General features: G+C 46.9%; 1 protein-coding gene across 6 annotated transcripts; it reads right to left on the reverse strand.

Annotated features, from left to right (window-relative positions):
* Positions 1–197: 197 nt before the first annotated feature.
* Positions 198–13,820, reverse strand: NFYA (nuclear transcription factor Y subunit alpha). 6 transcript variants are annotated; one of them, XM_018079750.2, is made up of 10 exons: positions 13,128–13,820; positions 12,144–12,242; positions 10,518–10,601; positions 8,104–8,250; positions 6,610–6,741; positions 5,871–5,976; positions 5,227–5,375; positions 4,428–4,601; positions 3,972–4,073; positions 198–3,282 (listed from the first exon to the last, which is right to left on the reverse strand). In XM_018079750.2, the coding sequence occupies exons 2-10, from the start codon at positions 12,216–12,218 to the stop codon at positions 3,229–3,231; spliced, it is 1,023 nt and encodes a 340-aa protein (XP_017935239.1). In that variant the 5' UTR covers positions 12,219–12,242; positions 13,128–13,820; the 3' UTR covers positions 198–3,228. The 6 variants fall into 6 exon arrangements, with proteins under 6 accessions (XP_017935239.1, XP_017935238.1, XP_017935240.1 ...); XM_018079749.2 differs by having other exon boundaries at positions 5,227–5,393; XM_018079751.2 differs by lacking the exon at positions 10,518–10,601.
* Between the last annotated feature and the right edge of the window lie 6 nt (positions 13,821–13,826).

The raw sequence follows: 13,826 nt of genomic DNA on the forward strand, positions 1-13,826 counted from the left end.
GGCGGGATGGGGCTGAGAGGAGACGGACAGCAAGATGGCGGGATGGGGCTGAGGGGAGATGGATGCCAAGATGGCGGGATGGGGCTGAGGGGAGATGGACGCCAAGATGGCCGTGCCATCCCCACAGTGGGGCCAAAGCCACCCCCTGCCCTCATAGCTGCCATGTCACTCGCAACGTCCAAATACAGGGAAAAAGCTTCCCGGTTTATAAATTTTATTAGCTGGAGAGTGTACACAGTACTTACAATTGCATCTATTAAAGACCAAAATACACTTGAAAAAATGCATCATATAAAAAAAATTATAAACTTTTAACTATATACAAACTTTGCCTGACATTACTTCAACCTCAGGACCCTCCCCTGTCCATTCACAAAGAAAAGTTTATTTTTCCCTTCTTTTTAACATGCAGGGCCTTAAACCCATCTAGCATCACTTGAGAGCCATTTTTTTCCAAATCCCGCTCTTTACACTCATATAAATCTGGTTTTTGAGGGGTTCACTGCTTCGGTGCTCTGGGTCAATAGACCGCATTTCTCCCCGAGCCTCTTTTATCCTCACCCTTTTACTCTCTCCTGAAGTTTCTGCTCAAGTGTAGCCAATAAACAAAGAATTCTCATTTAATTACTAGACAGGTTCGAACTGGACGATGTCTCCAATTTAACAAATTTCCCCCAGAAAAGAAAACAGACATTTTTGGTACCGTGGTGTTGACCAGTGACTCCAGTCTCACCAAGTAAACAGGACTTTTAGCAGTGATACACAACCCAAAACAAACAAAAATCTGACCAGAGCACTCAGGCTGTCACATCACTATTTAAAGTATCAACAGTAAGACTTTCTATAACACAAATCCATGTCTTCATACACATTCTACAACAATGGATCAGAGAACCTAGATATGAAGGGCTTATCGGGAAACAAGTTCTACCTGTTTAGAAGAAGCTTACAAGTTCTTTAAGAAAAGTAATTACTCCTTAAAAAAAAACCAAAACAAAACAAAAACTATGTCAGAGCAATAACCTTGCTTCCCAATTTCCAGCTCTCAGAGGGGCTCCCTCAGGACAGAGATTAACCATCAGCTAAACAGCAGAAACATCACGGAGAGGCTCTTATTCCAGCACTAAAATATTCCACCAACAAAATGTACAAATGCTCTAAAAAAAATATTTACAATGCTGCTGCAAACCCAACTAAAGCATATGTTACTCCCTAAGGGAGCTGCGTGTTCCTGAAATGGGGGAGCTCCCAGGAAATGCTGTGTGAGGGTTTCAGGTGCCAAGTGAGGAAAATCAGCACCACGCTGGAATTGGGCAAGAATTTAAGGCAGAAGCACCCAAGGCCCCAACGATGCCATCAACACCGTGGGGAGGGCACAGAGAGCTAGGAATTCAAAAAAATGAACTGGAATCCTTTAGAACATCCAGCTGCCCAATTATGAACACCCACCTGCATTTCCTCCTCCACTGGCACCTGCTTCCACAGGTGGAGTCACCCCTAGTACCTGGACAGGCATCCTCTTCCTCCAGGACTGCCTGCAGACAATGTAGCATCCAGCATTTCTCCACATTTCTGCTCCCTCCTCTTGCATGCCCTCACTTCCTTCTCATATTCTTAGGTTTAGTACTTTTCTTTTATGCGAAGTCAATAGAATTTTCAAGGCTCTGTCTTTTGTATCCACAACTTGCTAATTTATCCTCCACTTTGTCTTTAGTCATAAGCTTCCAGTAACTGGGAAAATGTGGGCGGGGAGGGGGAAGAAATAATGTGGGGTTTATTTTTCAAGCTGCATTTACTTCCTTTTCCACTTGAAAACAACGTTCACTGCACTTCACCCAGTCTCAGCCACCCTTGGCTGCTTTGCTCAAAAACCCCAAAACCCCTCACTCTGCAGCTTCACCTGTCCAGGTTCATATTTACCTGGCAATATTCCCAATCCCAAGTTTCACCACCGTGATCCAGTTTTAACCACAGAACACAAAAATTGGAAGATCTGAGAACTCCAGCAGGCACCTGATACACAGAGCAGCTTTAAACTCATTAAGGTGGGGGAGGACAGGCATGGAATGATGTGAGATTCACCTGTTAGCTGCTTTTGGCTACTGCTCCTATCACCACATTTTAAAGCAGAAAAAATGGAGCAGGCTGAGAATCTGGAATGAGCTACAGAATTAAAGCTAAAGCTGTTTGTGGAGTTGCTCAGCCCAAAGCCAGCTGCAGGTCATGAAAAAGTCCCTTTTTTTAAAACTAAGTACTCCTCTTTCATTAAGTGCCACTTCTTTTTTTGTTTTAAAGAGAATAACCTATAATAAAGCCTGAAAGGTTCTTCAGTATCTGCCTTCATTTGTTAACAGTTCTTCAGGTACCTCAGGATGAGATGAGCTGCCCCAGCTGCTGCTGTAATGAACACCCCTCACTCTGCAGAATTGTAGATTGGATCTGGGCATCAAGAAATACCATCATGAAGCTGATCAAGTGCCAACACTCTGAGACTGAGGATTTGATGTCTTCTGGAGGAACTCTGCACTCGACTGGCAGGTTAGAGGGAAGGTTTAAAACAAAAAACCCTTTGGAAGAGACTCACTTAAAAGTTTAAATCACTTTTATACTCGCATCCAGTTTTCTTCCAAAGCAACGACTACTGGCAATAAACATATAAAAACCCCCCAGAGATTGCTTTTACTAATGAAATCCTTCTCCCCACATCACCCTCTCCCATCTTAGTTCTTGGAACAGACACACAATACACCAAGTCCTGCAGTAATCTTGAGTATTTCTACCATTGACTGGATGGCTGAACCTTTCCCCGAGAAGAGCTTGTTGTTTTACACATTTACAAGGTGGAACTGAAAAGAATCCCCTTCAGTTTCTGCCAGGTCCAGAAGTGCAACAACAGGGACCAGTTCAGGGAAACGAAGTCCAAAGGTGTCAGGAGTGGATGGAAATAAGTCTCTGCTGGGCAAATGCAGTCCTGTGGTGCAGCTGACGAGCAGTGAGACTCCAAATTCCCTGTGCTGGATCAGGAGAGTGCACCAAGGAAGTCTGGAAGTTTCTGTTGTTAAAATCTCAACCACGCCCTGAACACGTGGTGCTTGTTCTGTAGAAAAGGACAGGCTGTGACTGGGTGATTGTCCCACTCAAAGACTTGCTGGACACACTGGACAGACAGGACAGACTGGCAGGAGGTCTGGGAATTCCATCCAGGTGCTTTTCTCCTGGAAGCAGTGGTTAGGAGACTCTGATCATCTGTGTCATCGCTTCTTCGTTGGTCTGAGTGGGATCCTGCAGACACAAAATACACCCCAGGTTGGACTTCAACACTTCTCCATGAAGCAGGGAGAAGCACACACAGCTACCAGGAGCAGACACTCCTTCATACTGACATGTGTCCTAGTGTTCCTGGGTTTTACAGGCCAGTGTAAGAGACTGGGATACAAAAATCCTAACAGTTCCCAGGAAGGTGCCATCCCTGATAATCAGGAAGACCTATTACTGGCCTGGTGTTTGGGAAGGATTCTACTTCAGGATAAGAAACATTCCCTAAAGCCATAGGAGTGCTCCAAAGAACTGATGAACAACAGAACCTGCTGATTCTACTCCATTGCATCCCTTCCTTTGAAACCTGCCTTGCACTTTCTATGCAAATCAATGTGCAGCTAAGAATCAGATATTCACGTTTTATTTTTCTATTTTACAAACACAGAATGTTTGTGTGAGTTTGCCCTAAGAAATACAAAGCGAATACACTTCTATCCACATTACAGTCATTACATTCCTCAAGGCAAACATCACTTGCTCTCTACAAGACAGGAGGTTTTTTCCCCAATGCCTGAAACATAAATTCGAAGGCAGGGAAGGACAATGGTCAGCAGGCTCCAAAAAACCCAAACAAACCAGTACAACACCTGTAAAGAGCAACGTGAAGGACTGACAGGGGCAGCTGTCCAACAGCCAGACCAAACCCCACTGACCTGCATGTGAGGGCTGTCCTTTTCCTTGGGGGAGAAGAAGCGTCCCCCCTCTCCCCGTTTCCTGGCCATGGCGTGCCGGTGCCGGGACTCGTGCAGGTATTTCTGCAGCAAAGGGAAGCAGGACATGAGAGAGCAGCCACAATCTCCAGGTCAGTGCTTCCTTAGGGGAAATTCCTGACTGCTGGAAAAGCCTGCCCCGTCCCCATCCATCCCCCTGCCCACAGACAGCATGGGTACAGTCAACACCCACTTGTAACACAGCTCCAAAGACACCCCAAGGCATCCAAAGGAAGCAGGACTGTCCCCAAAGGACTTAAAAAATTTGCCCTGATGTAGCTTACGAACAACAAGAACATTAAAAACCACCAAGATTCCAGTCCTCATTTTCCAGCCTGGGTGTGGTTCTGTGCCTTTCTCACAGAGCAACCCTGTGTTAGATCAGAGTTGTCTTCTCACCCTTCTTTCCTTGGGAATTTTCCCCTCTGCTTCCAGCTTAGCCCGTGCCTGTCTCCTCTTCAGGATGCGGTGGTACTGCTTGGCATTCACGTAGAGGGGCTCCTCTTCCAGCATCTCTGCCCCAGGCAAAGGGATTCTCTGGATGGCTGGGACTGACCCAGCTCCAGGCACCATCTGTGCAGAGAAGGTGGGTTTAGTACTTGCAGCTCACAACACAAAATGAACACTAAAAATAGTTTAAAAATCAAACCATTAAAATGGAAAGTGTTTGGGTTTTGCTCAGATAATGCAGCTGCTTAAAGCAGCAACAAAGCTGTTCTCAAACTGCAGAACAAATTTAAACAAGTTTAAGCTTATTACTCCTGCTTGCTTTTTCTTTTCTGATAAAAGCAGAATTTCAATAAATTACACAATTCCATGACCATGTTGCTGCTTCTTGTACAGTTAAACAGGACATACCAAGTCTTCCCTTTTTTTTGGGTTCTCTCTTATTTGAATTACATGCTAATTTCAGAGCATTTCTAAGCAAACATTGCAGAGCTGCTGACATCTAGTGGGGACCAACAAAACTCCAGGTAAAGGGCCTCACACTACAAAAGAAATAGGAGCTGGCAGGAAAAGCCTCTGTGAACCAAATCCTGAGGGACCCTCGAGAAAATTAACGGTTGACTCGAACTATTTAAGCCTTAAGTCCATTGCTCCTTATCACTCCACACCCTTGTGAAAATCCAGGCAGATCTCTGTACAGGTATCTTAAACCTCAGCCCTTAAAGACATCAGTGGGAAGTTTCACACCTACCATGACCATTCCCCCTGAATTGACAACGTTTCCAGCCACTGGCAGTGTCACTGTGACTGTCCCTTGGCCACTGCTGGTGGTGTTGGTGTTGGCTCCTGTCTGGACAATCTGTGCTCCAGCCAGGCTGGCTGCTGGAATGGTGATCATGCCTGTAACAGGGACTGTAACTTTAAGGAAGTAAAACACAAAAGAAAAAAAAAAAAAAGAAAAAGGAAACAAAAACACGCACACAAAAAGAAGGGAACACCATTAGTCCCACTTCTGTGTTTTACTCATTCATCCTTCCATAACATGCAGAGAATCACGAAAGCACGGAAGTGAGTAACTAAATTCCATCAGAATTCCTGGTTTTTGCATTTGTGCCTGCACAGTAACCCCTGTGTGATGTAAGAGACCCTGTACTCTTGAGGTGTAACAGCAAAATTAAGGGTTTCTGTTCTAACAGCCCTTGCCAAAGACAAGACCCATTTTTTATGGTTCCAGGGAAAGAACCTCAGAGTGAATTCCTGCAGAACAAAAGCATCTCCTCCCACATTCACACAGCAACAGTGTGATCCCAGCACTCAGCTCAGTGTGTTCTTTGACAGTAACCCCAGGGCACTAACTAACCCCCACCCAAGAGCCCCTTCTCCCCAGCTCTCTACCTTGCTGCAGGATGGTGCCGTCGGCGTTCACGGGCTGGTACACGATGGTCTGGCCCTCAGCAGCCTGGGCCACCTGCTGGCCTTGCACTGCTATTTGTTGCTGGGTCTAAACAAAACAAACAACACAGGAACTTTACAGAGTGCTTTTTTTCCCCCACATTTTACAATTCCTGAATTAGCACATGGTGCTTGAGGTGTTCCAGGCATCTGTTACTGTTGCCTCATTACCAGCATCAAACAGGCTGGAGCACAGACCAAATAAGTGGAGATAAAACACCTGAAGCACATGTGAGATACTTCCTCTAACAGTGCAGTGTTCAATATTGAAAGAACAAATTCTAGGTTTCCTGTCTCGCTATGAATATGCAAAAGGAAGAACCATTCTGCTCCGAAATTTAATTTTGGTCCTAACCAAAAGCATCAGCAGAAACCCCAGGTGTGACTGGACTACTCCACAAAATGGCCCAAGTATGGAATTAGCAATGCTTCATGTTTTCAAAATTCAACAAATAGACAAAAACAACCACAAACCAATAAAATACAAAGACACAATGGATAAAAACATGCAATCTAGTTATTCTGCCCCAGAGTTATGTATGGAAACACTACAAAAACATGACATTTATTCTCAAGTTCTCCTCAATATTTTTCCCTTTTTTACTTAACCACATCTTAAGTCATTTGGCAAGTTTCTCTTCCTGATCCTCTCCAGAAAAGCCTTTCATGCTGGTGCAGTTACCTGTGTCTGGCCAGCAGTAACTGCAGTCTGGGGCTGCTGTATAATGATCTGCTGGGTCTGGCCCTGCTGCCCCTGTACCTGCACAGCCTGCCCACCTTGAATCTGAATCTGACCTGGCTGGACCAACTGAATCTGTGGAAGAAAGAGTCAGAAAGGAACATTAACTATGCCTCTGATTTCTCCCTCCTTGGCCTCAGCATGACCAAGTCATCTCTGAGGATGATTTACTGTTGCACAGAAAAAGAAAGCACCGAGTCTTCTCTTTTTCCATTTTAAAATGAGGAGTTTTAATGGATTCCTCCCTGTGACACATCACCACAGCCACACAGCAGAGGGACCAACATGCTGTGTCACTGTGCTCCAGCAGTTCTCCACTGCTTACACAATAAATCAGTCAGAAGAAATAAATTATTCACATGAAACTGGTAATAATAATAGTCAGGTGAAAGAAGAAGAGGACTAAGATTTAAGACATCTGTAGAGCGTTAATTATCCAGCATACAGAAGTACTCTCGGTATATATAAAGTTGTCCTCAGCTTTGCAAAGTCTTTCCACCACCATGAAACATTCTTAGATTAAAAAAGGGAACTGGAACATGGTTTGAAGCTTGTGCTTAAAAACCCAGTTATTGATTTTCCTCCAACAACCAGACTGGAAAAAACCTTGCACAAAATATAATTGTTTTCAACAAAAGAAATTTTAAATTAACCTCTCAAAACACCAAGACATTGTTTGCCTTCCTGGACTCTGCTGAACTGGATTCCTAAATCCCATTCTAAATCACCAGGACACTTCCACTATGCCATGGTTACAGATCTTCCCTTTGCTTCACAAACAAACACACTTCAACCACCTCTTTAAATTTACAAGTATTTCCAGATAATTGTTTCCAAAAAAATCCACCTTCTGTACCTTCTACAGTATTGCCTTCTGTGCAAAGGGGATGTTTAAATTCCCCTTCAGCCATCACATATTAGATGAGCTCAAGCACAGGAGGTGTTTTCCAGAGGTTTTCTTCAGGTTGTTTTTTTTTTTAAATCCTCTTTCTGAGCCATAAATTGAGCAGGCACCAGATCCCCAAGTACACTGCAAGGGCCAGGTAAAATGAAAAAAACCATCCCAACAAACAAAACACCTGGACTAGTGGAAGGTGCCCCTGCCCGTGGCAGGGGGTGGAACGGGATGGGCTTTAAGGTCCTTCCCAACCCAAACCATTCCACGACTGTACGAAAAAAAACCCCAAACCAACCCAGCTGTGTTTTAGTGGACTTCACCCAAAAGGTTTGCACCTTCACCCAAAAGGTTTGCACCTTCACCCAAAAGGTTTGCACCGAGCCACAAAGCACAAGAGCCGAGTTCCCAACGGCCCTTCATGGCACTGCACACCCGCAGGAAGCAGCCTGTGCCCACGGTGTTTCTGGCCCAGCCCCGTGGCCGTGGGAACACCCAGCGTGGCCCTGTGAGCTGGCACCAGCCCTGGTTGTTTGTCTCACCTGCTGCAGCCCCTGCGTGCCCGACACCGGGACCTGCATGATGGTCTGGCCCTGCCCGCCGGGCACGGCCTGCACCATGATGGGCTGCCCGGTGGAGGTGATGAGCTGCCCGCCGCTCACCTGGACCATCAGCGGCTGCCCCTGCACCTGCAACAGAGAGAGCCACGATGAAACCCCTGGCACTGCCACCCAGAGCTCCAGGGCTCACCCCCAGCGACAGGGTGGGCACAGAAACCCAGCAACAGGCACTAACAGCCTGGCTTTCTAAAGCTTCCCCGGGATGTGCTGCGGGGTTTAGTCAATGATCTGCTTCTCTTGCAGTCTAATTGCCACAAAGCATGAAAAGCAGCACTAGATTTTCGAGCCACGGTAGCTACCTTCATGCACAGCCCAAGAGCAACGCGGAATAAAAGAAACTCCATTCTCCACATCACAATTACTGATCTTTAATGGGGGTTCCTATTGAGAGAGCTCTGGATAAGCTGCTCTTACAGGGAGATTCTGGGGTGGCTTCAGCTCTCTCCAATTTCATGCCTACAACATTTCCATTTCCTGACTGACACGGAGCATGTGATGTGCTTAGAGAAACTCTTCATGGTTATTAAGTGAAAATTGTAACTGGAGCAACACAAAATGCAGTTCAGGGAGGAAAAGTGAAAGCAGACGAGCAGCAGCCACTTCTGAGTCCAACAAGGCTTAGAGTGGATTTATAAACATAAATATATATCTGAGCATGGGGAGGCCCTGGCACGGGTTGCCCAGAGAAGCTGTGGAGCCCCATCCCTGGAAGTGTCCAAGGCCAGGTTGGAAGGGTTTGGAGCAAGCTGGGATAGTGGAAGGTGTCCCTGCCCATGGCAGGGGGTGGCACTGGATGGGCTTTAAGGTCCCTTCCAACAAAACCAGTCTGGGATTCTATGGTAAGTTTGGCATGAAAGTCTCTGGGAGAAAGGTCCATGAAAAGAAAAAGAAGGGGAAAACCTCTCTGTTCAAACACCCTCACCTGCCACATCCCCCATTTCCCCAAATATATCTTGGAAAATGCTCTCCTCCACAGCTTAAATGTGAAATGAGTTATGAAATAGGAAGCTGAGCTGTTTGGGAACAAGAGTAACATAACCTGGTAAAAGTCAGTGAGTTCCCATGTTTCTCCTTGTGAATCCCTGGGACAGTCAGGACACTCTGGGATCCCTGAACAGAGGGAACCTTGCAGGGTTCACACACCTCAGGAGCGAGGTCCCAGCACATGCAGGGAATGCAGCTGTACCTCAGAGATGAGTCCTACCCCCAATCTGGTGACTCCACAGGTCACCTCCCAGCTGTGACACTGCTGTCCCTCAGCCTGTACAGTCACATCCACGTCCCTCACCACATCAGCAGGACTTGGTCTGGGTTACAGGGAGGAGCATGCTCATGTCAGCCACAGAGAAGCACAGGCAGCAGCACAATATCCAATAAGCAGAAAGGAAAACGACACATTCCAGGACTTTTGTTAATGAATTAGAGCAAGACAAAATGAAGAGAGGGTGGGGAACATAGCAACAACCAGAGGCCACAGGGACCCAAGCAATCCAAGTCAGCCAGCAATTCAGATTTTAACTCTGAACATAAAAAATGCTGTGTTCACTTTGCACCTGGCAAGACCATTCCAGCCCCCTGGAACTCTCCTGCTCTGAAGAATTCAAAACTAAATGAAACCAAAAAACTGAGAGCAAAGTGCAGTGCTAAATGCTAGGGTTGCCCAGGGTCTGTCAGCTGCTTTAAAGAGGGTTTGTGAGCCCCTGTAAAGCCTGTGTGAGGTAAGAAATGGGGTCTGCAGACAGAAAATACTTCACACTGAAACAAATAACTTCTTTCCATCTGTGATGTATTTACTGTTCGGATTCCCACTGCTCCTGGGTTGCCCTGTGTTAGTCATTTGTAAATAAGGAACTGGATCACTCCATCCCAGAGAGGCCAATATTGTCCCCAGGTGCTCTTTCTATCACAGGAAAAGGTTTCACTCCTCAAGCTCAGGGCTCACCCACCACCTCTGCCTATCATGGACTGAAGAACTACAGAACTCCCCACGGGGGAGATCAGAAAACTCATCTCCTTGGAACTACAGGAAATCTTTGGGGTTTATCTCCACTGTCACTTCCTCACCTGCACGTTTTTTCCTCTGAAGCCCCATTTAATGACTGTTCCCTTTCAGAACCACAGCAGCAGGAATTCCTGAACGCAGCAGGGGTTCTGGGAGAGCCCAGCCAAGCTCCAAGGCCATGGAAAACCCCAGAGCCCTACAGCATCCAGCACAGGTGCTGCTGCTGCCACATGCTCCTGCCCCTCCTGCAGCCCTGAACAAACACAGCATTAGATATGTGGCGTGGGGAGGGTCATGCAGTGCTCAGAAACACAATCAGAGAGATCACCACTACCTGCAGGGTCTGGACTTGCTGGCCTGAGGCCGATGCCACCTGGGCCTCAGTCTGCAGCTGGACAGCAGTGACACCTCCCTGCTGCTGGGAACAGGAACAGGGAGAGCTTGAAACAGGGAAAGGCACAGCTCTGGCACGACACAACGACGAGGGTGAGTGTAAAATTCATACAACTGCTCTGGGAACACGAGGAGTGGGAACGTTTAGCAAACCTACGGATGGAATTCCCACAGACAGGCTTCAACACCCCGACTGAATTCACCTACAAGGGACAGGAGGGATTGTTTGGCAGAATGTGAAACCTCGGTTTCAGGGTTTTATCTTGCTCAGTGCTCCCTTCACTGCCCAGGTTTCTCACTGGGAAGGGCTGCAGAGTTTGGTTACACTGGTTTGTCACAACAAAGGCCACAAACCCCTTCCTGCAGCACAGTGGGAGCTTCATCTCTGCCCTCTGTGTCAATCTCTGCCCACCACTGACCTTGAAGGACAATCTGGAGAGGCTGCAAGAGCAGTTAGAGCTAAAAGCTTTCTCTATCTTTAGCCTCCTTGGTAAGAGTCCCAAAATAATCTGTGTAACTGTGTTAGCGTTGGGGAGAGGAAGGACAGCTCTCTCCTAAGAGCTGTACTGCAACAGCCTGTTAAAACAACTCATTTTACAAAAACATCTCATGTCAAACACAGGCTTTAAGAGCATGTACTGACAGTGAAAGTGTCAATAAAACCACATAGATCTTTGGTTGTCTGCTGGAAGCAGGTATTTTTGATAAACCCTAATGTAAAGTTTTTTAACCTCAAGTGCAATCTTGTTCTGCCTGAAAAAGTTAATTAAACTCAATGGGAGAAGCTGGTCCTTGCTGAAGCCAAAGCAAAGCAGATCTCGCTGAGAACATGATCCAGTGGCTCATCCCTTTGCATGACAAACTATTAAACTCCTCTTGCCTTGAACTAGAACAAACAGAAGATGCAACAAAAATTCAGCAGCAGCACAACTTATCTGAAAATACATCACAAAATCTGAACGGGGGAAGTTTAACTGTAAAAATCAATAAGCCCTTAAAAATCCAGCCCTGCTCATCTGCACATTGTAACATGAACTAGGAACTTCTTTCTGGAAGGGATCAGTTCATCCCAAGCTACATGGTTTGTTTAATTTCTGTACTGTATGTTCTTTTTGATCCACCTGCAGTTGTAAAATGAAGAATCTCAATAAATATTTCTTTTGAGGAAGCTTGGAGGAAGCCTCTGTGGGCTTGAACAAAACCTGTTTCAATTTGGAGGGGACCCTACACTGTTCCTGTGGACAACTGCCTGTTTCTGTTCATAGTCTGTCTCCTCCATTTCCAGAGATTTGTTCCTCTCCTCACATCCCAAACTCTGCCAACTCCTTGCTACACTGAAATCTGGCAACCTGCACACCTGCAATTTAATCTGATAATTCCTGTATTATAAAACCCACGTTTCCTCTGACCTTCAGCCAAGTCAGATCCCTGAGCAGGTGCCAGGAGTCAGGTGAACACGTGTCCAGGCAGGGTCACGAAGCCCCTCAGTGCTCCTGTGACCCTCTGGGGCCACAAAGGGGGTGTCAGTGAGCACTGACCCCCCCAGCCCCCCTCCCACCTTCCATACCTGCTGCTGGATCTGCCCGGCCTGCACCACGATCTGCTCCGTGGAGCTGTTGCTGTTGGCCGTGTACTGCTCCATGGCCACGGGACCCTGGGCTGGCTCCTGCAGAGAGGGACAGAGCAGCTCGTTATTGTCCCGAGGTGGCACATCTGGGTTCTCCTACAGGGGCTGCACAGCAAAGCATCTGCTGCTCACAGGCAGCTGCTGCTTCCTGAGGGACAGGAACAAACCAGAGAGGTCAATTCAAGCACATCTACCCTGACTGAGGGGCACAGTGTCCCAGTTCTGTCCTGATCTTCAGTGCCTCCAACAGGAGCCCTGAACCTGTTCCTCCTCCTCTTGGAGTCTGCATGTCCTGGGCTACAGACACCTGCCTGTGGGGGGAGTGTCACTGCTAAAGAACCTCCAAAAATGCAACGTTTGGGTGTAAAACCAAACTACATTTCAAGAATCCAGTAGAGCTAACTGAAGCCCTCTCCTTCCCCCACTACACACCATTCCTCGTATCTCTTCCCTTTCCTCTTATTTCCACAGAATCATGGAATGGTTTGGGTCAGGAGGGACCTTAAAGCCCACCCAGTTCCACCCCCTCCCAGCCCCATCAAACCTGGCCTTGAACACTTCCAGGGATGGGGGAGCCTCACGACCCTCACAGGGCTTAATTTCTCCCATAAAGAACTTATATATTCAAAGATATTCCTTGTATATTTTGGGAACCACCAGCAGATTTCCCAGCGCCTCCACCCTCCTGCTGCCGCTCGTTCCTTGGCCCTTTCCCTACACACATGAACACAGTGCTGAAATAAAACAGCAGCTCCAGCACCTCCTTTTCCCTCACCCTGCTTCTCCCAGGATCAACAAGGGAAGAATTCTTACTGTTACTGTAACAAGGTCTTTGATTCATGTCATGACTGAACAAGTACCTGCTACATTAGGGAAGGAAAACACAGCCTGGAACTTTAATTTTCAAAGCCTAAAGCAACAAACCCCCTCAGGCTCTCTCAGTTTTCCAAGGAATGCTGACAGAATGTAGTCCCAGACTCCCTGGAACAGTTGCTGTGGTTACTGCTGCCGTTTCAGCTCCATCCTTTGCCCATTTACTAACAGTTTCCCCCAACCTGCCAGAATAAAAGCAAGTAAATATTCTTCCTGAACATGCTGGTGTCTGTCATGTGTCTCCTTTCAGTTCTGCACTGGATACTTCATTTCTGCCCCAAATGCCTGTGGGCCTGTCAGAGAGCAGCTCCCACATTTCCTTCTCCAGGGAAATGTTCCAGTATCCAGCACAGGGTGCCAGGACACTGTATTTGCCAGGAGTTCTCTGTTTTCCTTAATGATACAACCAATAATCAAGCACAGGCAAACCTCTACTCGGAAATGCTTCATCCCAGCCCCCCGGATCAAGCCTGTCTTGTTTAATTACAATATCAGCAGCACTGTAATCCTAATGCTCTGCACCAGCCATGGCCAAAGTTACAGACCGGATTTTCCACGTGCTGGCTCCTCATCCTGCAAGGGATTATCTCATTCCCTTCATTAACACAGAGCAGCCAAGTTAAATTTTAAAGATCAGAGATCCATGGACGGCAGGATGGAGCTCCTCCCCCAGTGAGCTCACAGGCAGCTCCTCCTCACTGGGAATGCACTGGGAATGACTGAGGGTTCCGGTCCCAGCACTATAAATAT

This window comes from Manacus vitellinus, unplaced genomic scaffold, assembly GCF_001715985.3.
Source record: "Manacus vitellinus isolate BGI_N305 unplaced genomic scaffold, ASM171598v3 scaffold_47_pilon, whole genome shotgun sequence".
NCBI classification, from domain to species: Eukaryota; Metazoa; Chordata; class Aves; order Passeriformes; family Pipridae; genus Manacus; species Manacus vitellinus.